General features: G+C 37.6%; 1 protein-coding gene across 2 annotated transcripts in view; it reads right to left on the reverse strand.

Moving 5' to 3' along the window:
• The window catches only part of Dmc1 (DNA meiotic recombinase 1), a 36,471-nt gene extending 14,716 nt beyond the window's left edge, over positions 1-21,755 (reverse strand). Inside the window, exons 1-12 of one of the 2 annotated variants that reach the window (XM_046429452.2) lie at positions 21,697-21,755; positions 20,035-20,097; positions 18,873-18,917; positions 17,174-17,320; positions 15,212-15,294; positions 9,846-9,898; positions 8,372-8,413; positions 6,552-6,624; positions 4,668-4,759; positions 3,648-3,721; positions 3,406-3,520; positions 2,696-2,756 (exon numbers count right to left, since the gene is read on the reverse strand). In XM_046429452.2, coding sequence (XP_046285408.1) covers positions 2,696-2,756; positions 3,406-3,520; positions 3,648-3,721; positions 4,668-4,759; positions 6,552-6,624; positions 8,372-8,413; positions 9,846-9,898; positions 15,212-15,294; positions 17,174-17,320; positions 18,873-18,917; positions 20,035-20,085 — 836 coding nt within the window. In that variant the 5' untranslated portion in view covers positions 20,086-20,097; positions 21,697-21,755. The remainder of the gene's footprint in view (positions 1-2,695; positions 2,757-3,405; positions 3,521-3,647; positions 3,722-4,667; positions 4,760-6,551; positions 6,625-8,371; positions 8,414-9,845; positions 9,899-15,211; positions 15,295-17,173; positions 17,321-18,872; positions 18,918-20,034; positions 20,098-21,696) is intronic. The other variant, XM_046429453.2, reaches the window with a different exon arrangement.
• Positions 21,756-22,436: the final 681 nt, after the last annotated feature.

Below are 22,436 nucleotides of genomic sequence, written 5' to 3' on the forward strand. Positions count from 1 at the left end.
CAATTTTGTTTTATTTTGTTTTGCAGTACTGAGGATTGAACCCAGGAGCTCACATGTGCTAGGCAAGCAAGCTGTACCACTGAGCTACTTTCCAGATTTTTAAATTTTCTTTTTGAGGCAGGGTTTTTGCAAAGTTGCACAGTCCTTGAACTTGCGATCCTCCTGTCTCAACCTCCCAAGTAACCAGCATTAAAGTGTGTACCTCTAGGCCTGTCTAAGGGGTTTTGTCTCTTGGTTCACTAGTGAATTATTTCCCAGAATCTCAATTACATAGATTTTCAATAAATATATGTTGAATTAAAAAATGATTGATTTTATCCTCCTCAATCTTTTCTTTTTGTGTGCTAAGGATTGAACAAAGGTCTCCCTAAGCATGCACTGTACCACTGAGCTAGAACCTCAGTTCCCTTCCTCATCTCTTTTAACTTTCTTAATAACATTTGTATAGTTAATAATTATCATGTTGAAATCTCTTGTAATTAAGTAGAAAATACTCATAAAAGGTATTGAAAATGAGAAATGTATTAAACTGCAGAAGATGCAACAATACTTTTTAGAAAAAGCCTAAAAAGAGACATTCATCTCAGTACAATTTATAGAATTTACATTAGCATATCAAATATCTTCTAACATATACATCTGCTACTATGTAATAGGTTGCCTTGGTTTCAAAGTAATACAACTTTGTATTGCAACCATCAAAACAATAACTGATTTAGGCATGAGATACTAAAATAAATGGTGAAAGCTATTGCAGAAGAAGATATTTACAAAGCTTCAGATTCTCACCCAATAAATTACTTTTTATGAAAAGAAATTTTTGTCTTTTACACTGAAGAAATCTCATGAATTCCATCTTAATCACATGATCAAACATCCTAAAAATGTCACAAACTGCCATCATGTGCCTCCTGACATGATATACTGAGAAGGTAGGTGTATCACTTATAGAGTTTTTCTGCCCAAAGTGTTTAACATTTCACTTATTTATTTATTTATGTATTTATTTATTGTGGTGCTGGGGATCAAACCAAGAGCTTGATGCATGCTACCACTAAGTTACATCCCCAGTCTTAGCATTTTAAATAACAACAAAAAAAATCAACTCCAAATTGAGGATGTTGCAGAATTGCTCTTAAAAAATGTCAGTGCCATAAAAATTGAACAAAGGTTGAGAAGCTGTTCTGACTAAAGAAGACTAAAGAGATATGACAACTACATGCAATACATGATCTTCAACTGATCCTAAACTGAAGGTAAAAAAACAAAACAAACTCCTTTAAAATGGTTTACATACAAACAACTATAAAGAACATTATTATAATATCTGGAGACAACTGTAATATATATTATCTTTGTTGTTGTTGTTGTTGGGGATTAAACCAAGGGGCACTTTACCACAGGGCTACATCTCCAGACCTTTTTATTTTGAGACAGGGTCTTGCTAAGTTGCAGAGGCTGCCCTTGAATCTGCAATCCTCCTGCCTCAGCCTCCCAAGTTGCTGGGATTACAGACAGGCATCCTCGTACCCAGCAAGACACTGTATATTAGATAACACTACTATGCCAATCTTAAATATTCTGATTATGATAATTATATTGTAGTTATGTAAGTGAATATTCTTGTTCTTAGAAGAGATAGACTAGTTCTAAGAGGTAAAGATTAATGGTGTCTGCAAATAATTCTCAATGATCAGAGGAAATAAAGTAACTCCTTACAATCATTCACACATCAAAATAATAATACATATGTATGTGCATGTGTATGTATGAGTATGTTTGTGTGTATGGACAAAGAGATTTTATAGATACATACATACCAACACATACACATACACAAAGGAGAAAAAATGAGATAAAATGTTAATTGATGAACCTGGCACATTGTATACATATATATGCGCGCGCGCACACACACACACACACACACATATCTTGCACCTTTCCTCCAGTTAAAAAATTTCTAAAGAAAATGTTCTTTAAAATCATTTAATATCACAAATTTAGGGTTATTTTGACTGCCTATTCAGATCCATAATGCTCAAAATTTTGGATAGTGACAACAAACTTTTCTTTATATTTTCTGCTTTTACTATCCTATTTGATTTTTCCTTATCCTTCTGTTCCCTGCCATCTTCCACACAAAGCCATTAGTAGTTCTGTTATGTGCATAAATACTTCAACAAATTCACTCATGTAGACTGAAATTGTTTCTCGAAGCAGGCCACAAATTCACTCATATAGACTGAAATTGTTTCTCGAAGCAGGAGGCTTCTCTCTAGGGCCTTTTAAAAAGATATCTCATGAATATCCTGAAGGAAGCCTGCTTTTTAGTTTTTAGGCTAACAGTTTATCAAGGTAATAGAAACCATTTGTGTATCTGGAATAAAAGCTTTTATTTCCCTAGGATTTTTTTTCTTATTGTCTTTCATTTCGCCTTTAGTCATAGATCAAAGTGTAGCCTGCAGTACTGCTAAATAAACTCTTGCTTTAGTTTATAAAGAATTAGAGAAAAACAAGATTCCAGATAACACATAATATTTGCAATTATTAAATACTATGCATTCTGCAGTAAAGTGACTTGTGATATATTTGTACTCACATCAAGGGTAATTATTTTGAAATTATTTTATTCTACACTCTAAACCTCTTGATATTAACCTGTAAAGTACAAAAGCAGAATATTGGGGCTTACGTCATAGTTGCTCCTGGATCAGCAGTCATTTGATTGGTCACAAAAATAGCCACATTATATTCTGCATAAAGAAATTAAATTAAGAAACTTAGAGAAGGATAATAAGAAGATTAAAAGTTCATCATTTAGGTTTCAGAGCTTAGGAATATTATACATGAATTTATTTTATAAACAAGATCATAGTCCCATTTTTCATTGATAACAGAAATTATTTTATTTAAAGTTATTATTTTATTATCAAAGTCAGAATCAATATTTTAATTTTAAGAGTTGTATTTCTTTCTCTTTATTTCTTTCTTTTTTTTTGTGTGTGTGTGTGGTGCTGGGGAATTGAACCCAGGGCCTAGTGAATGCAAGGCAAGCACTCTACCAGCTGAGCTATATCCCCAGCCCATGAGTTGTATTTCTTTAAAAAAATTTTTTTCCTTTTTTTATTTATTAAAGAGTTGTATTTCCATGATGGTAAAAAATATTACCTCCTGACATTATTCTGAGCTTCTCTGCAAAACATATAGTAATTTGGATAGTGCCATTTTATTTTAAAGATCTACCTTCTTAGAGCTGGGGTTGTGGCTCAGCAATAGAGTGCTTGCCTAGCACATGCAAGGCCCTGAGTTCGATCCTCAGCACCACATAAAAATAAACAAATAAAATAAAGGTATTGTGTCCAACTACAACTAAAAAATAAATATTAAAAAAAAAAGATTTACCTTCTGAGATTTTTTGGAGTCGTGACAACATCTGGGCCAATTTTTGTTGTCGTTCAGCCAACTCTCCACGACCACTGAAATCCACTCGAAAAAGTGCCATTATTGAATCAATGATCTGCACAGGATTAATGTAAAATAAATATACATTCAAAAATAGAAGTAATAAGTCCATTAAAATATAGGAATTAATAGAAAAACATGGTAAATAGCTCTGTGAGTGAGCAATATTTAAAAGCTTGTACCAGTAGCTTGAAGATGCCAGCTTCTTCATGGAACTTTGCTGCTACATAATCAAGTAGCTCCATCTGATGTTCACCTAATAGAAAATGCAGTGAGAAAACGTTAGAAAAGGTAGGAGCAGCACACGCTAAGATCATTCGTGTCCCTGGGAACCAGGCAACAAAGAGTCCTTGAAGGATTCTCTTAATTATTTATGACTTTACTAAACATGATTGCATATCCTGCCTTAGCATGCATGGCAATTGCTACTTTATCCAAAAAGAATGTTGCTCTGGGGGCTGGGGGCAGAGCTCAGTGGTAGAGCTCATACCTCACATATTTGCATGAGGTCCTGGATTCAATACCCAGCAACACACACACACACACACACACACACACACACACACACCTCTGTATTTCAAAGACAAAGAATAAGAAATTATTTGAGGGCATTTTAGTTAACTGAGGACTTAGCAGATGATAAAATTGTGGGAAAACTAATTTGAAGAAAAGTTAATAAAACAAGGAAAAACAGTCCAAATTTTGTGTCACTCAATTGTAAATCAGTGCTGTCAACTTTTTTAAAATTTTAAAAAAGAATGATATGTATTTAAAAGTATTAAACTATAAAATTTATCCCTAGAAACTCTATTTTAGTGGATAATTTTAAATCACAGATTTTTAAAAATATTTACGTTTTAGTAATTTTATTTGTTAATTCTTGCGTAAGTTGACACAATATCTTTATTTTATTTTTATTTGTGGTGCTGAGGATCAAATCCAGTGCCTCACGCATGCTAGGCAAGCACTCTACCTCTGAGTTACAACCCCAGCCCCAATCCCAGACATTTTTTACCAGAAATAATGATTGTATTAATGATCTGTTGTTACATTACAGTTTACCACAAATTTAGCAGATTAAAACAAAACACATTTATTGTTTCACAATTTCTATGGACCAGGAATCAGGGCATGACTCAACCAGGGCCTCTGAGTCCTGCCAACTTATAATAATCCAAACATCCAATTGCAGGGGCTCTTACTGGTATATGCACGCGCATACAGCACATTGTCCAGTACTGCATCATGGTCTACATTGAAGCGATCAGCAATATCCCGAAGGCGATCTGGACGGCTGGAGTTTGCCATGATTAAGGATCCAATAAATCAATTCCAAAAAAAAGTACACAACAACTACAAAATATAACACCTTAAATAAGTAAAGTAACAGAGCCAAAACTGTGTACATGCAAAAGTATTCTGAAGGATCCTAGTAACCACTTAAATTCAGTACCAGATTTTATTTTTCACAAGTGCCTGAATTTACCTTATATAGTGTGATAACCATCATAGAAATGGTGAGGAGGTGGGGCTTGGACTGTAGCTCAGTGGCAGAGCACTTGCCTAGCATGTGTGAGGCACTGGTTCAATCCTAAACTCCACATATAAAATAAATTAATAAACAAAGATATCTACAACTAAAAAATATTTTTAAAAAGAACCTAATACCTCATCCAACTACTGTATTTCTTCTTTCATCCACTGGGCAATTACATGTGCCTCACTGCCTTAGTATTTATTTGCAAGAAGCTTCCATCACCTCACCCTACTGTAACCTAACCCTTGAACTCGCGATGACCAATATCAGTGATGTTTTTCAGTTTACAGTCTATATTTCCAAAACCTCTCTCTCCCTCTCTGTATACTATTATTGATTATTCTCTTCTTGAAATTTTCCTTTGCTTGGCTTCAACAACCAGATTGCCTCTTACTCCTCTACCTCTGTAAGTTCCTCATTTTAGCCACACCTCAAAGTTGTGTTCTTAATTCTCTTCCCTCTTCCAAGTTCTCTTCCTGCTTTGGTTAATTAATCTATATTTCTGGTCCCACCCTTCCTCAAACTGAGTTCAGTACTTCCAACTGCCATTTGTATATCCTTCTGTACCTCACATTAAGCTCATTAAGATGAAACATCAGGGCTGGCTCAGTGGTAGAGCACTTGCCTGGTACGTGTGAGGCACTGGATTTGATTCTCAGCACCACGTATAAATAAATTAATTAAATAAAGGTCAATTCACAAATAAAAATATTTTAAAAAATGGAACATCACTTTTCTCTGAAACATAATCTTCCCAATTCTATTGTTAGCCTCATTATTCTCCCAATATCTAAACAAAATCCCTGCGAGTAGTTTCTCAAAACTTTTTTATCCAAAAATGCAATCATTAAATCCTGTCATTTTCCTTCTGTTTCTTGTCCTTTTCTTTTTCTCTTTTTTTCTTTTTGTCACTCTTCCACTTAGATCAATTTCTCATTACTTGCCTAGATTTTTGCAAAAGTATGCAATGTATGCCCTCAGTGTGGTTTCCAAGCCTTTTGTGGCTAACCTTTCCAGCCTCACCTTGTATTCTGGACTACTTCACACTTCTATTAAGCTGAAGTTCTTTCTGTGACTCAAACAGCTTCAGCCCTTCTTCCTTTTGTGTTCTTTCTCTCCATATTTCCCCTTTGAGGCCATAGTTTGAATGAATTAATAATCCTTCTATCTTCTATGAGCAAATTTCTTTGGAGAAGAGGATTAAAAAGATATAATTCCCTCCCCCCTCTCATTGTAGTTGAACACAATACCTTTATTTTAAATATTTATTTTTATGTGGTGCTAAGGATAGAACTCAGCACTTTGCACGTGCTATATGAATGCTCTACCACTTTTTTTTTGTCAGTTTTACACCAATCCCATGTGGAAAATGAAAATCTAACTAAAAATTGATTTGAGAAGTTGACCGGTAATTGTTTTTCCCTTTGGCTTTTCTCATTATTGCTGGTTTATGGAATGATTACGAAAATTACGTATTTCAAACAAACTCTCTGTTAGTCACATTACTATATCATATTGTGTTAGCATCTTGTTTAAATAAAAGGGTTACAAAGTATTTTCTGTATCAATGAAGATAATTTTTCCTCCTGAGTAGCCACCTGCTCCTGGAAGTTGAGCCGTCACTAGGGGGCAATTTAAAAAGTCAATATTAATAGGAGTAAATAAACTTTGTACTAATGAATATATAAATACACATTGAATTTATGCTGGTTGCAATTCTTTAGTAAATTTGATAAACAAAAAAATGATCCTTTTTTTAATAATTTTATTTTTAGCACAATTTTTTTTTAAATTTTTTTTTAAAGAGAGAGAATTTTAATATTTATTTTTTAGTTTTTGGCGCACACAACATCTTTGTTTGTATGTGGTGCTGAGGATCGAACCCGGGCCGCACGCATGCCAGGCGAGCGCTCTACCGCTTGAGCTACATCCCCGGCCCAAAAAATGATCCTTTCCAGGTGCAGTGGCGCACGCCTGGAGCCTGGAATCCCAGTGGCTGGGGAGGTTGAGGCAGGAAATTTCAAAGCCAGCCTCAGCAACAGCAAGGCACTAACCAACTCAGTGAGACCCTGTTTCTAAATAAAATACAAAATAGGGCTGGGGATGTGGCTCAGTGGCCTAGTGCTCCTGAGTTCAAACCCTAGTACCCCCTCCCAAAAAAACCAAAAAAAAGATCCTTTAGTTTCTAAAAAGTATGCGGTATTTTTCATTTTATTAATCAGTGGTGAAATAATAAGTATTCTGTGGGATAAATTAATTCAATAAAGAATTTCAACATTTTTCACTATGGAAAATACTCATGCAATTTAGTTGTTCCAAAGAAATGGAAGTAGAATTCAAATTTTTTTTTTGGAGCGGGAGGGCAATATTAGAGTTTGAACCTAAGGGCTTCCTCACAAATGCTAGGCAAGAACTCTACCATTGAGCTATATCCCCAGTCATTTTTAAATTTAACTTTGGGACAGGATCTGGCTAAATTGCTCAGACTGCTCCTGAACTTGCAATTCTCCTGTCTTAACCTCCCTAGTAGCTGGGATTATAAGCATGCACCAATGCATCTGGCTACTAATTTTCTTTTTTATAAGAAATAATGACAAATATAATTTATGCTCTATAACTCATTTAAGTTACTTTCAATTAATGTATGACAAAAATTTAAGATGAATTTTTTTTTCACACTGCAATAATTAACACTAGCGAGTTACTTTGTACCAGGTATGTGCATTATTTCATTTTAAAATAAATGAAATTTATTTATTTCGTTTTAAAGATTTGGCACTATCATTATTTGTATTTTACTGATGAGGAAAATTAGAGAGGCAAAGCAATTTGCCCAAGGTCACACAGGTATTAATGGTAAAGCCAACACTGGAGTCAGACATTTTGATTCCAGTTTTTGCTATGTAAGTCAAAGAAATGCAAAGTAGTGTCTTTGTGAAATATTTTGCTTATTTTGTCTTAGGAAAATTGTTTTTAAGTATCTCTTAGGGCCAACCTTGCTTTACAGAAAGCAAAGGATTCTAGATGTCAACAGATTTTGTGTTATTTTATAAAATGACATAGAAAAGATGGAATGGGGAAATTGAGACAGTGGATGCCTCTCCTTTCCAAAACATTCATATACCAATTTGCCTTTTTTTAAATTTCCATTCAGGTATTCCTGGTGCAGTATCTCAAGCATTTCATATTCAAAAACCAGCTCTGGTATCTGGGCAACTGTAGGCAGTTGACTTGATCTCTCTGAGCTTCAATTTTCTTACAAATTTGTTCAGATTATAAGATTATGTAAAGTGTCAGGAACACAGTAAATGCTGAATAATTGAATGCTATGATTATTACTGCAATTATGTTGTTGTCATGTGTCCTTACCACAAAGGGTATGAGAGAGCTGAGTTTTTCCAGTACGAAATTCTGTGAAATATAGAAATGGTAGTAAAAACATGCAGAGTTAGTTTTTAGATATTTTCATTAAAAAATCAAACACAGACTCAAGATATTATTGTTCTTTTTCCCAACTGTCAAATCTGACTCCAAAAGTACCTCTTGTGGTCTGGGGTTGTGGCTCAGTGGTAGAATGCTCACCTAGCATGTGAGGCCCTGGGTTTGATCCTCAGCACCACATAAAAATAAATAAAATAAAATAAAGGTATTGTGTCCATCTACAACTAAAAAAAAAACATGAAAAAATACCTCTTGTATCAATTCATACGTGGATTCTGCGCATATGAATACCAACAGTTACAAAAATAAGATTTTTTCCCACAGAACTGTCTTTTAAATAAAAATTAATTTAAATTTAATTTATTCCATTTCCATGGGAATATTTACATAATGAAAGTTTAGGAGCCAAAGGAAAGGAAAGGAAAACCTGCGGTTCTCCCACTGAACTGAAGGAACTGAAGAAATCTCAAACTGGTGGCAACCCCTAGTAACCAGTAGAAGCAAATTCTCTCTATATTCCCTATCTGCCAATTTAGGTCCATTGAACTCTCATAAATTAAAATTAAACAATAAACTTACAAATATCAGTAAATGCAGAATAAGATAAGCCACTAGGCCTGGGTCAATAGAAATAACGAAAACCAGATTTGGTTCCCCAAGTCAACAAAAACAACAAAACGGATTTAGTTCCTCAAGGACAGCAAATACTGAATTATCAAACATGGTATATAATGTGCTATGCATGAACTGTCTTTAAAAATGAGAGAATATAATCAGGGAAGAGAGAAACAAATCTCTTTGTTCATGGAACATGCATTGCCTAGATGTAAGATCAACCTCATTATTCAATTATCTTTTGAAGGAATAAGAGAAAAAAATTTACTCCCTTCTATAGTAATCAGAGATAAAAGGAAGAAAAATATCAATAAGAACCATCTGTTTTTTAAAAAAATTTATTTTTTAGTTTTAAGTGGACACAATATCTCTATTTTATTTTTATGTGGTGCTGAGAATCGAACCCAGTGCCTCACGCATGCTAGGCGAGCGCACTACCATTTGAGCCACATCCCCAGCCCCAAGAACCATCTGTTAATGGATGGATTTGCAGCCCAAAATGATCTTGTATTATAATTGAGATTTCATAATGTTACAAAATAGGAAATTATTTGTCTATTTGTTGTTTAATTATCATTATTTTAAAAATATGTTTTTATTTTATTTTATTTACTTATTTATATGTGGTACTGAGTAATCAAACCCAGTACCTCACACAGCCTAGGCAAGTGTTCCACTACTGAGTGAGCCACAACCCAGCCCCTGTTGTTTGTTTAATTATATGTGTGTATACAAAGATATGCATAAATATATATTTCATATAACAAAATATTAAGGTTCCACCTACCTCCAAAAGCTTCTGTGATTGCCATGCTTTCAATTCCACCTCCTAGCAACTTACTGGAAATAGAAAGAAAGCATTAGTAATAGGCATAGAAATAGGGATTTCAAGAAAGGAGAAAGAATTTGTATATTAGTTACCTGCCATCCATCCATCTATCTCACCCATCTATTTTTATAAACATTCACAGGAATTCTAGTCTGAACAAATGGCACTCTACCTGTTTAGTTCATAGGTTCAATATTGTGTATGGGCAGGTGGATCAACAAAGCAACTTATAAGCCCTGTTATTCTTACTTCTGGATACCAAAAGTAAATAAGTAAGTAAGGTCATTTTTTTTTGCATATGGGATTGAACACAGGAGCACTTAACCACTGAGCCCCAATCCCAATTTATTTTATTTTTTTTATTTTGTGACAAGGTCTTGCCAAGTTGCCCATGCTGGCTTATAATAATTTGTAATCCTTCTGCCTCAGCCTCCTGAGTGGCTGCGATTACAGGCACTCCACTATTCTTTTAAATTGAATTGCAATTAAAATGTAGGGTCTTTGTTTGTTATTGTTTTACAGTGCTGGGGTTTGAACACAGCCAGGGTCTTGTGCATTGTAGGGAAGTGTTCTGCCACTGAGCTACATCCCCAGCCCAATGATCTTAGTTATTAATTGGGTTTTTCAAATTGTGCAGGGACGATGTTTCTAAAAGTCAACTGAATATTCAATTTTTTAATACAATGAGAAACACAAAAAGAAATCTCCGGGCATGGTGGCCCACGCCTGCAATCCCAGCAGCTCAGGAGGCTGAGACAAGAGGCCATGGGTTTAAAACCAGCCTCAGTAATGGTGAGGTGCTAAGCAACTCAGTGAGACCCTGTCTCTAAATAAAATATAAAAAAATAGGTCTAGGGATGTGGCTCAGTTGTTGAGTACCCCTGAGTTCAAACCCTGGTACCAAAAAAAAAAAAAAAAAAAAAAAAAAAAGAAAAAGAAAAAGAAAGAAAGAAAAAAAAGAAACACAAAAAGCAGATATTAGGAGAATCCAGAGATTGTCATCATATTTGGCTTATTTCACATAAGCCAAATTTTAAGGACAACATGTCAGAATAGAAAATGCTTAAAGATGTTATAGGTAATATTAGCAGTCAGAAGAATAATTGCCAGGTTTTGATAGCATATATTTATTTGGTAACCCAATGTTTTAGGCATTTAATGTTCTTGATATGAAAAGAACTAAATTTAGTTATGATTTCATTCATTCATCAAATACAACAAACATTGTATTAACTGTGTTAATACCTGGTAGGAACACTTAAAAAACCTTTGTAGTTTCTATTAGCAAGTCTTTGGAGATATGATCACTGATCAGACAAAGCCTTAGGAGTTATGGATATAGTTTGGGAATTTGGGAATAATAGAGAATTTACTAGTTTAAGAGAGCAATTTAAATGTAAATTGAAGCAATGTTGGAAGTTACAAACAAACTTAGTGAGGGATACAGACTTCAATGAAGAACACAAAAATCTAGATACTGACCTGTGTAGCTTGAATCTAAAGGACATGTAAGCTGAGCAATCACCCCATTTGGAGGCTTTGCCCTTGGAGATGTAACAGGTCAGGCAACTACTAAAAGAGAGCTTTACTTGCCTCTCCTCATCTTGTAAAAAAATCACCCTGAAAGGCTATAGCTCTGAAAAATACCAGACACAATTTCTGGTTAATATGTAATACAATCAGGCTGCAAAGGTAACTCCAAAATTTGTTTAGGAGTGTACCCCAGATTATTTGGGGTAATATAATTATTTCATTTGTGAAACTCAGGAAAATACAGAATTAGATGTAGAAATAATGTTTTATATCTAAGAAGATTTTAAAATAGAGATAAAACTTAAAACCCACAACTTACTATTTTCACAGTAATTTTCATGATGATTTTATATTTGTTCTTTGAGAACTTTTAAAATGTAAGGAAATTTGGTCTTTTTATAATAGCAGAATAGTCTCTGGATAATTAAATGACATAGAGCTATGATTTTTTAAGTTGATATCTAAGTTCATAAACAGTATCTGAACATTTATGAGTGCCAAAGTCCCACTATATTTATAAGTTCATTAGTTTTCAAAAGATATTTAGGTAATTGGGAAGATCTTGCTTGTTAATAATTAGACAAAGTTCTTAAAGGAAATTATGAGAGCTACCAGTACCAAAATGAAGTCACTTATGTCAAACTAACAAAACAGAACCTGACAAGTCCACAGAATAGAAGTTCTCACACATACATGATTCAAACAAGACCTATTAAAAAACATTCCTCAGTAGACCAGTAATAGAACTTATTGGGAGAACTTCAAGACTGCAATGTTCTAGATGGAGTGCTTGTACAAGGATACATGCCTAGCAATGGCTGTCTCAGCCAATAAGCTAACACCAACTACAGTAACAGTCTCCTGTGACTTTTGATCTTTGTAAATTTTGGTTTCTTTTTCTTTCACCCACCCTCCTGGATACACCTGTGGCCTGCCATAGCTTGTGTACTCCAAATTGCAATTCTCTACTATTCCCAAATAAATTCATTTATTTTGGAGCACCTGTCTCTCCATTTATTTTTAGACTGATGAAATACAATATACTAAATGTATAACTTAAATGCTTGAGGAAATTTAGTTAACCATATCATAAAAACCCTCTTAAAATTTACTAGATTTATAAAAGAACTTAAAAGTTTAAGAGAAATTTTAATGAATCAAATATTAATTTTAAAAAACTTAGCTCCCGAGTGATCTTTTCTGTGCCCAAAAGCAAACATCAATGAAGACTCAATATTTATTTATATAGCCCAAAGGTTCATAAGCCACCAGGCAGAGTAACTGGGGAATGTCAGATTGTCACTGAAAATCAAGTTTTATTGATCAACTTGATTTTCAACAATTTGCCTTGGGGCAGGATTTCCCAAAGACTCTTCCATGGGGGTTGGAGAGGAGGTTCTGTGGGGCAGTGCTGGGTTAAAAAGGTGTTTTGTCTTACTGAAGGATTTCACAGATCGTTTATTAAGACAGAAGGCATGGTGAATCTTCAAGAAGAATATATAGTAGATTGGACTTCGTAAACTTATTTTATTCATTATGTGTTTATTTAGTCATTCAACAAATATTTATTGAGAACCACTTTACCTTTGTCGAATAAAGCAAAGAACAAAAAATACTGAAATCCTTTACCTCATGGATCTTACATTCTAGAGGGAGGTCAGAAAATAAAAGTAAAGGGCTGGGGAGATAGCTCAGTGATAGAGCACTTGGCTTAGCATATATGAGGCACCTCAAAAATTTAATTAATTAAGAAACATAAGTAGCATGTCAGACATTATTAAATGGTATGAATAAAAATAAGATGGAGAAATGGGATAAATATTACAGAGTTTAAAGGAGGGGAGCTTACATTTTCAAATAAAGTGATCAGAGAAGGCCTTCTTGAGATGTGACATTTTAGTAAAGACCTGAAAGAGATGACAAGCCACGGAGATATACAAGGACAGAGTATTCCAGGCAGAGGGAACACTGAATGCAAAGGCCCTGATGCAGGTATGTATCTGATACATTCTAGGCAATGCAAACAGGCTAGTGTTTCAGGTACACAGTAAACCAGAAGAATAAAAGATGAGATTTGATTAGGGATTGGGGAAGACTTTGGCTTTTTCTCTAGCTAAAATGGGAAGTCATTGGAGTGTTTTGAGTAGAGTGTCACATTCTGATCTACATTTTAAAAGGATGGAGCAGGTGGTGCATGCCTGTAATCCAAGTGGTCTGGGAAACTGAGGCAGGAGGATTGCACTTCAAAGCCATTCTTGACAATTTAGCATGGCCCTAAGCAATTTAGTGAGATCCTATCTCAAAAAAAGATAAAAAAAAAAAGTGCTGGGGATGTTGCCTAGTGGTTAAGCACCCCTGGTTTCAATCCCTGGTACCAAAAAATACATACATAAGTAAAAAGATTATTCTGGTTCTTGTATCAAGCATAAACAGGAGGGGCAAGGTCTGAAAGAAACAGGTTAGTTAGAAGGCAGGATTTGTTAATGGATTATAGGTAGTGTGGGGGGTGGGGGAGAAGATACCAAGAATGACACCAAGATTTTAGGTCTGAAGATCACTAAAAAGATCTCAGATGAGGGACCTGCAGGAGGAGCAGATACAGGGCAAAGAGCAAAAGTTTGGTTTTGGATTTGTGAAGCCTGAGTTGCTCACTGAACATTCAAAATGGAGGTATATTTGACTATGAAATCCTTTTTTCTTGCCCTTTCTTATAAAGCCAGAGTTTTCAGGAATACTTTAATACTGCTTTTGTTGTAATTGCTCCTGAACACTACTCTAACTTAAAGACTAATTCTGCCTAGTAAGGTAGGCAAAGAGCCCATTCTAATCAATTTGCGTGGGTTTGGGAAGATAATATGTCTTAGAAATCATAAAATAGTAAACAAAAAGGAATAAAATTATAGGAGTAAGATTAAAATTGTCCCTGCTGAAATGCAAAACCAATCCTGTATTATTCTAAAATATTCAATCGAACAAGTGAGTTTTTTTTTCTTTTTTGGTTACTGGGGATTAAAGCCAGGGTTGCTTTGACACTGAGCTACATCCACAGTCACTGTTGTTGTTGTTGTTATTATTATTATATTTTGAGACAGGGTCTCATTGATTTGCTAATGGTCTCATTAAGTTGCTGAGGCTGGCCTTGAGCTTGTTGTCCTCCTGTCTCAGTCTCCCAAGTGTGGAATTACATGCATATACCACCACATCTGGCTCCTAACAACTGATTTTTTTTTTTGAAGGTGTGCTAGGTGAGCGCTCTACCTCTGAGCCACAATCCCAGCCCATCCCCATTCCTTTTTATTTTTTATTTTGATACAGGATCTCGCTAAATTTCTCAGAGCCTTGCTAAATTGACAAGGCTGGCTTTGAACTTGTGACTCTCCTGTCACAGCCTCCTGAGCTGCTAGGATTATGGGCATGCACCACTGCGCCTGGCTAACAACTGATTTTTAAGTAAGCTCAAAAGGTGAAATGAAACTTTCTTCATCAGTGGAGAAGGAAAGGAAATGAAAAGCTAAACTGATTTTTTAAAATAGTTTATAGATTAATATAGACTGATTCAGAAATCACTTATATTTTGGGTCTGAATTTCTTGGAATAAATTTAATCCTATTCCTATAAGCAGTCTGCAATTTCTTTGGTTTGTATTTTTTGGGAAAAAAACCCAACAAGCTACTCCAAAAAAAGAAGCTATTTCTACTGATTATAGTAGAAATAACAACCAGATGAAAGAAAAGAAACATGGTATTCCAAAAATTGTACTTGGTGGTTATAAAAAATGTTGAGATACATACTCAAATTCTTGGCTCCCAGTGGTGATATGGAAAACCATCTTCCTCTTCTCACTATACTCAAATGCAGTCAAGAATCCTGGTTCCTACAGAAAGATAAAAAGACAGATTCAAAAAGGGTATAAGATAATGGTTTCAATTTCAAATGCTGGGGGTGCTGTTGCTCAGTGGCAGAGTGCTTGCCTAGCATGTGTGAGGCACTGGGTTCAATCCTTAATACCACATAATAAATAAATAAACAAATAAAATAAAGGCATTCTATACAACTACAACAAATTTTTTTTTAATTTTTCAAATGCTGCTCAAAACTATATGCTCAATTATCAAGGTCATCATTTGGTATGAGCTACAATTCTGACATCTTTGAAGGTAGACCAGATCATGGTTAAAAACACTAACTTTGAACCACCCTTCCTAGGTTCAAATTGTATCTCTGGTCCTTACTAGTTATATGATATGGGATAAATTACTTAATATTGCTGTAAATCAATTTTCACTTTTGGGTCAAGTGGCGATAATAATAGTGTCTCATATGATAGCTATGAACATTAAATAAAATATATTCATGGCACAAAGCAGAATGGTATTTTACTGAATGGTTCAGATGATTTCATTCTACATTATCATTTTTTTTCCAGCTCTAGAAGTTTCAAGGAGAACAGAAATACCTGTTTCCATGAATATATGACAACATTTTTCACATGGTAGATTTAGTACATATTTGCTGATCAATGAGCTACAACTTTACAGTGGTGGAGCTGCACAATGCAGTGGTGAAAGTAGATCCCTGTGTTGTTGAATGTGTTTCCCTTTGTTATTCCATATGGTGATAGTGGTTCTCAAACTCTGAAGAACTTAGGAGACAGAGGAACAAGCCCAGACCTGGCTTTCACTAAGAAAGGATAAGACTTTGGGTGCAGAAAAAGAGGGGTTCTTTTCTTTGATGATGAAATTTAAGTTCCAAAGAAGACTAATATCTAAGAGCTATTAAGTAGTAGTTTCCCAAACTGTTTCCTGGATACCGCTTTAGGGCTTTCTTAGACACGCTGGCAATTATGGAATTGAACTGTGGATATACTGCCAAAGTGGACCTGAAGCTACAGCAACTGGGAGGGTTCAGAGTTCAGCTGGGTCTTCTCCAAGTTAAGGACCACAATGCCACTTGCATCTCTCTTCAGTCCTGACTGTCTCCGAAGAAGGAAACCAAATGACTGTTGGTAAAGAGAACTTCTGGACTTGACTGGATTGAGACCCACACATACAAATGGAGAGGCTTGATCTTCTGCAGAAAGGGACACTTGGTGACTACTTTTGGTACATTCCTAGTTCCAGAGCTGGTATCCCTAGTGGTCCCTAAGGGCTCTACAAAAAAGCTTGGGTCAAAGGCATATATGCTTTTGCCTGACAGCTCATAGGCCACTCACAGTCCATGGGCCCAGTTGGAGAGTATGGGTACTTGAGCATCATCAGTGGCATCATCATGGTCATTTCTATCAGTCACACACATGTAGAACTAATCACTGCTAGCCTTTTGCTCACCAATGTGCTCTTATCAACTGGCCTATTATACCAGAAGAGGATTACTGCTTTGATACTGAGTGCTTTGCAACAGCCTTAGGTATGTTTCAGAAGACAAGATAAAAGTAAGAAGGAAGTTGTAAAAAAATAAATGAGAGAAAGAAAGGCAGCGAAACAGAAAGTCAAAAGTAGCATAAAGGGAGACAAAAAGGAAAGTTTTTAGGTAAAAATAATTACCTTAATTAGTGTTCCAGGTCTCTTAATTCCCTACCACAATCTTTGAGAAATTGATTGATATTGCTTTGGAACCAAAATGATTAAAACATTAACTTGGGGATAATCACATATTGTGATCTACAGAAATTCAGAATTCTCACATAATGAGAAAAGCTACAAAGACTCATGAAGCCCTTCTAAACTAAAACAGCAAGAGTGGATTTTGCTTACAATGAGTTTGTTGGCAGCCTCTTTAATCTTGTCCACTTTGGCTTCTGAAAGCCCTTTGACATTGCATAGGGCTCTTCTTGTTGTCATCTGTATCCCTTTAATGGTACAGATTCCTACTGACTTCAGTTTCTTAATGTCAGCCACGTTCTGTAAATGGAAGAATGGGCACAACAGATTTATAAAATGCCAGCCTAAAAGGTTCCCGTACTATGTATGTCATGTGCTTTTCTGTCCATCTCCTTCCATCATGATGCCAATTTTATACAAGCAACCAGGTGGAATACTGCTTTGATACTGAGTGCTTTGCAAGAGCCTTAGGTATATTTCAGAAGACAAGACAAAAGTAAGAAGGAGGATGGTAAAAAATATTTCCAAATGTTCTGGAAATATCTGAGTAGAACATACCCACCAGGCTGTCAAATGTTCTGGCTGTGCCCTGATTTCCCAAGAATGTTAGTGAGACCATGGCAATGTAACAGGGAACTCAAAAGAAAAGTCTGTTGGTGGAAAAACTAACAAATTTATCACACATTCACCCCCTCAGTTCAGTTCCTTCCTTCTACAGAACTTCATTATTAAAATGTTCTAAATTTTTTAAAGATTATTTTTCCTTCTGCCCCAGGAGAATGCAAATAAAAAGATCGCCAAAAGACAGAATTTTTTTTCCTTGCTTCTATTTTCTAAAATAGAAAGATTTCGAGGGCTGGGGTTGTGGCTCAGCAGTAGAGCGCTTGCCTAGCACATGCAAGGCCTGGGTTCGATCCTCAGCACCACATGTAAATAAATAAAATAAAGGTATTGTGTCCAACTACAACTAAAAAAATAAATATAAAAAAAGACTTTAGATAGGAGGCTCTCAAAAGATAACATCAGCAGAATTTTACTATCAATAATTACTGCTGAAATCCATCTAGTTTTAAGCCAGCCACCTGACAAACAGAATTAAATTTTGTGTTAATGGATAGAATAAATCTAGATAGATAAGAAGATTTATAATGATTTTAGAGCAAGTTCTTAATACCTCCAATTGGATTAGTGGTTCTGAATGAGGGACAATTCTGATTCCTGGGTACATATGATAGTGTCTAGTGTTACAGCTGCAGGAGTGCTACTGGCATGAAATGAGTAAGTAGAGGCCATTTTTATGGAGTCATCTGGACATTACATGACCACAGCCATATGCAACATAAATGCTCCAGAATAATATCAGTTGTTTTTTTTTTCTGCATAATTTCCCAGCTTACCATAAACAGAACAAACCATTAGGGTGATATGTAGAGCTTTACAACTGGACCCTGGAATGTGTCTGACTTTTTGATATTAAAACTAAGCCAGAAACATTACAGTTTGCATGAAGTCACTTTCATTCTAACCAAGTATATACCCTCCTTCTACCCTAAATTACAGATATTTACTTGGTCTTCCCAATGCCTGGGCTGTGCTTTCGTCAGTAATTCCCCCAGTATATTGCACTTAGCAATCCTGGATCTGCCCACCTCTTTGCTAGGATCTCATGGCACCTTGGGTGTCACACTGGGACCAGGTTGTTCTGGAATACCAAGCTTGTTGCTCAACACCCTACAAAGCACAGAACAACCCCTTGCCCCCAAATACACAAAGAATCATCCAAATGTTTATAAGGCTGATGCTGGGAAACTCTGAATCGGACAATTCAACATGGCATTGAAAAACTACTTACAATTCCATGTTTCTGTAATAGGTCAATGTCTTGAAACAAAGATTCCTAAAGGAAATGGAACAGAAAAGAAAAAAATGGAGTTTTGATTCTTTGTATCCAAATGTTACATATTTTTTAAAGAGTTAATTGAATATTAGACCTATCCCAAAATGTCTCAAATTCCACTTTTTTAGGCAGATTGTGGTGGTATTTGCCGCAGTCTGGCTGGGCACAATCAGGAGCCACTTGTCAAAAGAAACTAACTTTATTTTTAGAACCACACACGACAAACAAAATAGTCTCTCAGGAAAAACCCTCAGAGCCTCAACTGCCACCACCGGCTTTCCCCAAGCCTCTCTCTCCCACACAAGCTTCTCCCCACCTCCCACAATCCTCCTGCTCTTGAGGCCGATTGGCTGGGTCACGTGGGCGGAGCCAAAAAAGTCCCCCAATGAGCAGCTCCGTGGTCTGAAAGGGCAGGGAAACAGCCCAATGAGCATCACCGCAGAGGAGCCAATCAGCTAGATGTTGCTGGGGCCGCTGTGAGCCAATCATCAGCCAGCAGCTGGAAGTTTGCTGGCAGCTGGAAGTTTGCTGGGGCCCCTTTGGCTGTGGCTCTCAACAGTATTGATAACATTTTTTCAAACACATCATTACATATTTAGAAGAGGCACCAACTTTGAAAGGTCTGCAAAGCCAATAACCTTTGCCACAGCTTCCCTAAAATTTTAAAACCTTTACCCAAAGCAGTGGAACATTTGACCCATTTTAAATGTTTTTGCAACATTCTTCCCCTCCAAATTTTGTTCTCCTTCTAGGACCAGACAGCTATTCAGTACCAATGTGCTTAGGCACCAGCATGGCCATACCAGTTAAGTTACTGAAATACTTTTGTACAGCAGGCTGGATGTGTATCTCAGTGGTAGAGCCCTTGCTTAGCGTGCATGAGGGCCTGGGGTCTAGCCCAGAACTGCAAAAACAAAACAAACAAAAACCCTTTCAAGCCAGTTGCTAAGTAGTTAATGTTAACATCCCTTGCCAATCAAACTGTTCATATTTGTAATGCATAACTATGTCTTATTTCTACTGTTTCCAAATATAGTAGCTAAGAGACAAGGAACTTCATTTTGCGCGTGTGTGAAATGACTGAATATCTGTGTATCTTTCAACATATTTGTTATACCTCTTCATCTTGGAATCCTGGTTCTTCCTGTACAACTTGATCCTCTTTCATGTTGAGTCAATTCTGGGAAAATAAGAAATATTTTTAAAGAAGTAATTATAGTTCATAAAGTTAAAAAAAATCCTCTGCTTAGAAGACTCTTTGATTTCATTTCAAAGTCACCAAAGACCAGGACAATAAAAGAAATGCTTTGGAAAAACTAGGCTGATCTATCTTTTCTACTGGGCTTATGGCATTATTTTGTATGGGGGGGGGGGCATTGTGGAAGCTTAGTTTCTTCTTTCCTTAGCACTGTTCACTTTTTTATTGTCTTCCGATTTTCTATTGCAGTTAATGACTGAGGATATCTTTATTGTTTACTTGGAATGTGATTTAGAATTGCTTATTACTTTATTATTTGGTACCAGGGATTAAACCAAGGCTGATTCTGGGAAACTCTGAGCCACATCTGTAACCCTTTAAGTTGGGTAGGGCCTTGCTAAGTTGCTGAGGCTGGCTTTGAACTCACCATCCTCCTGCCTCAGCCTCCTAAGTCGCTGCAATTACAGGCAAGTGCCACCACGCCCCGCCAGAATTATTACTTTTAACTTTTTAGGCTTATGTTTAACAACACCCTAAGAACCTCAGTATTGTGCCTTTCTTCTTTGTATTCCTCACCACCTCAAACTTAAGACTACTCTCGATAAACAGGTTTTGTTTTTCTCATATATAATGAATGCCTTCCTGCTTAATGGTAGTGAATAGGAGCTCTGGTGACTGTTTCATAAATCATTTGCTATATTTTGCTTTGCAGTATTGACTAGTCTCATGATTTTGTAAAAGTGGATACCCCATATAAGGTTAGGGCTGCAGGTGTAGTGGGGCACACCTGTGAGTTAGGAAGATGGCAAGTTCTAGGCCAGCCTGGGCAACTTAGTGAGACCAGGTCTCAAAAATTACAAAGGGCTGGAGATGCAGCTCAGTGATAGAGCACCCCGGGGTTCAATCCCAGCGCTGGGCGGGGGTGGGGGGACTGGTAGGCAGTAAATAGCCTCCAGTTTAACACTGCAGATTTTTTTTTTTTTAATTATCAGGTTCTCTACAATAAAACCTGTCCCAAGTATAATTTTTCCAGGTCTCTTCCATTTCCTCGATGAACGGCAAAGTCAGGGGCTGGAGGCAGCGCAAAGTGGACCCGCGGCCACGGGGCGAACGAGGGAAAATGCGAGCGGGACCTTCAGCTGGCTGTCGCGACTCCCAGGACGCCACGGACCGTCTCCACCGAGGGACACTTACCCCCCCACACACCCCCGTTCCTCCCATCTCACGGACAAAGGGCCCAGGACCGAGGTCCCCGCTGGCTTCCTGGCCGCCTCCCGCCCCGGGCCCCCCAGGAGGCCCGTGCAACTCGGCCCGACTCGACTGGAAGCCCCTCAAGACCCCCAGGTTCCCTCCCGGGCGTGGGGCGGGACCCCGTCGTCGGCCCAGGACCCGGCAACGACCGCCAGGGAAGGCCCACAAAGAGGCGCGCTTTCCGCACACCTTGCGTTTCCCCTCAGATTCTCCACACGCTTTCCCTTTCTGTCACTCAACGCCCCCCAAACCCACAGTCTCCACGAGGTTTTGACGGTGAGCCCCCCCAGCTTAGGTTTCCCGCCTTCAGCTCAGAATTTAAACTCCGACCTAGAACGCCAGGCTGACGACCCGCGCGTAGCTGACCAAAACGTTTAGCGCCAACTGGGGAGGGGGGGCGGCGCGCGCTCGGCGTGGGCGGGGCGAGGAGCGCGGGGCGGGGCGCAGAGGGCGTGGCCTACGATGGGCGGGTCAGAGGACCACTGGGCGGGGAAAGGGGCGGGCGGAGGGCAAGGGGCGGGGAGCAGGGGCTAGCGCTAGAGTAGCCTGCTGGAGGTGGCGCGCTGGGATGGGGCTGCGGCTACGTGAAGGAGGAGTGCTGAGGAGGGGTCTTGGTGGGAGGAGAGCGCTGGGCGTCCGGTGAGCTGAGGCAGGCTCGGGGATGGCGGACCTTGGGAATCGGGACCGGGGTTGCTGAGTCAGGTGGCTGATGTGAGCGGGAGATGACCCATCGTTGTCTACCATAATGGGGACCCTGGGCTGGGAGGTCGGATGTGGTGGTCCGTTCCCCACGGGCCACGGCTTTCTTCACTCCAGGCGTCCCATACCTGGCTTCGTACCTCCGTGTTCCTCAATTCCCTAACTCTCGGCACGTGCCTCTCTTCTCTGTAATTGACACGCCAAAGGCCCATTCAAGACGGAGAGTGCTTTTTCTTTGTCCTGGCTTGAAGTTTTAAATAGAACATAGAAGACAAACATATTTTGATTCTGCCTTTAAATAGAAAATTTAGTCCTGCCTTCGTGCCAGCACAGCCAGCTCCTGCGGCCTCTTTCTTCTCCCCTTATGGGGA

This window comes from Marmota monax, unplaced genomic scaffold (assembly GCF_021218885.2).
Source record: "Marmota monax isolate L192 unplaced genomic scaffold, Marmota_monax_Labrador192_F-V1.1 WCK01_AAM20220418_F8-fsc00051, whole genome shotgun sequence".
NCBI lineage: Eukaryota > Metazoa > Chordata > Mammalia > Rodentia > Sciuridae > Marmota > Marmota monax.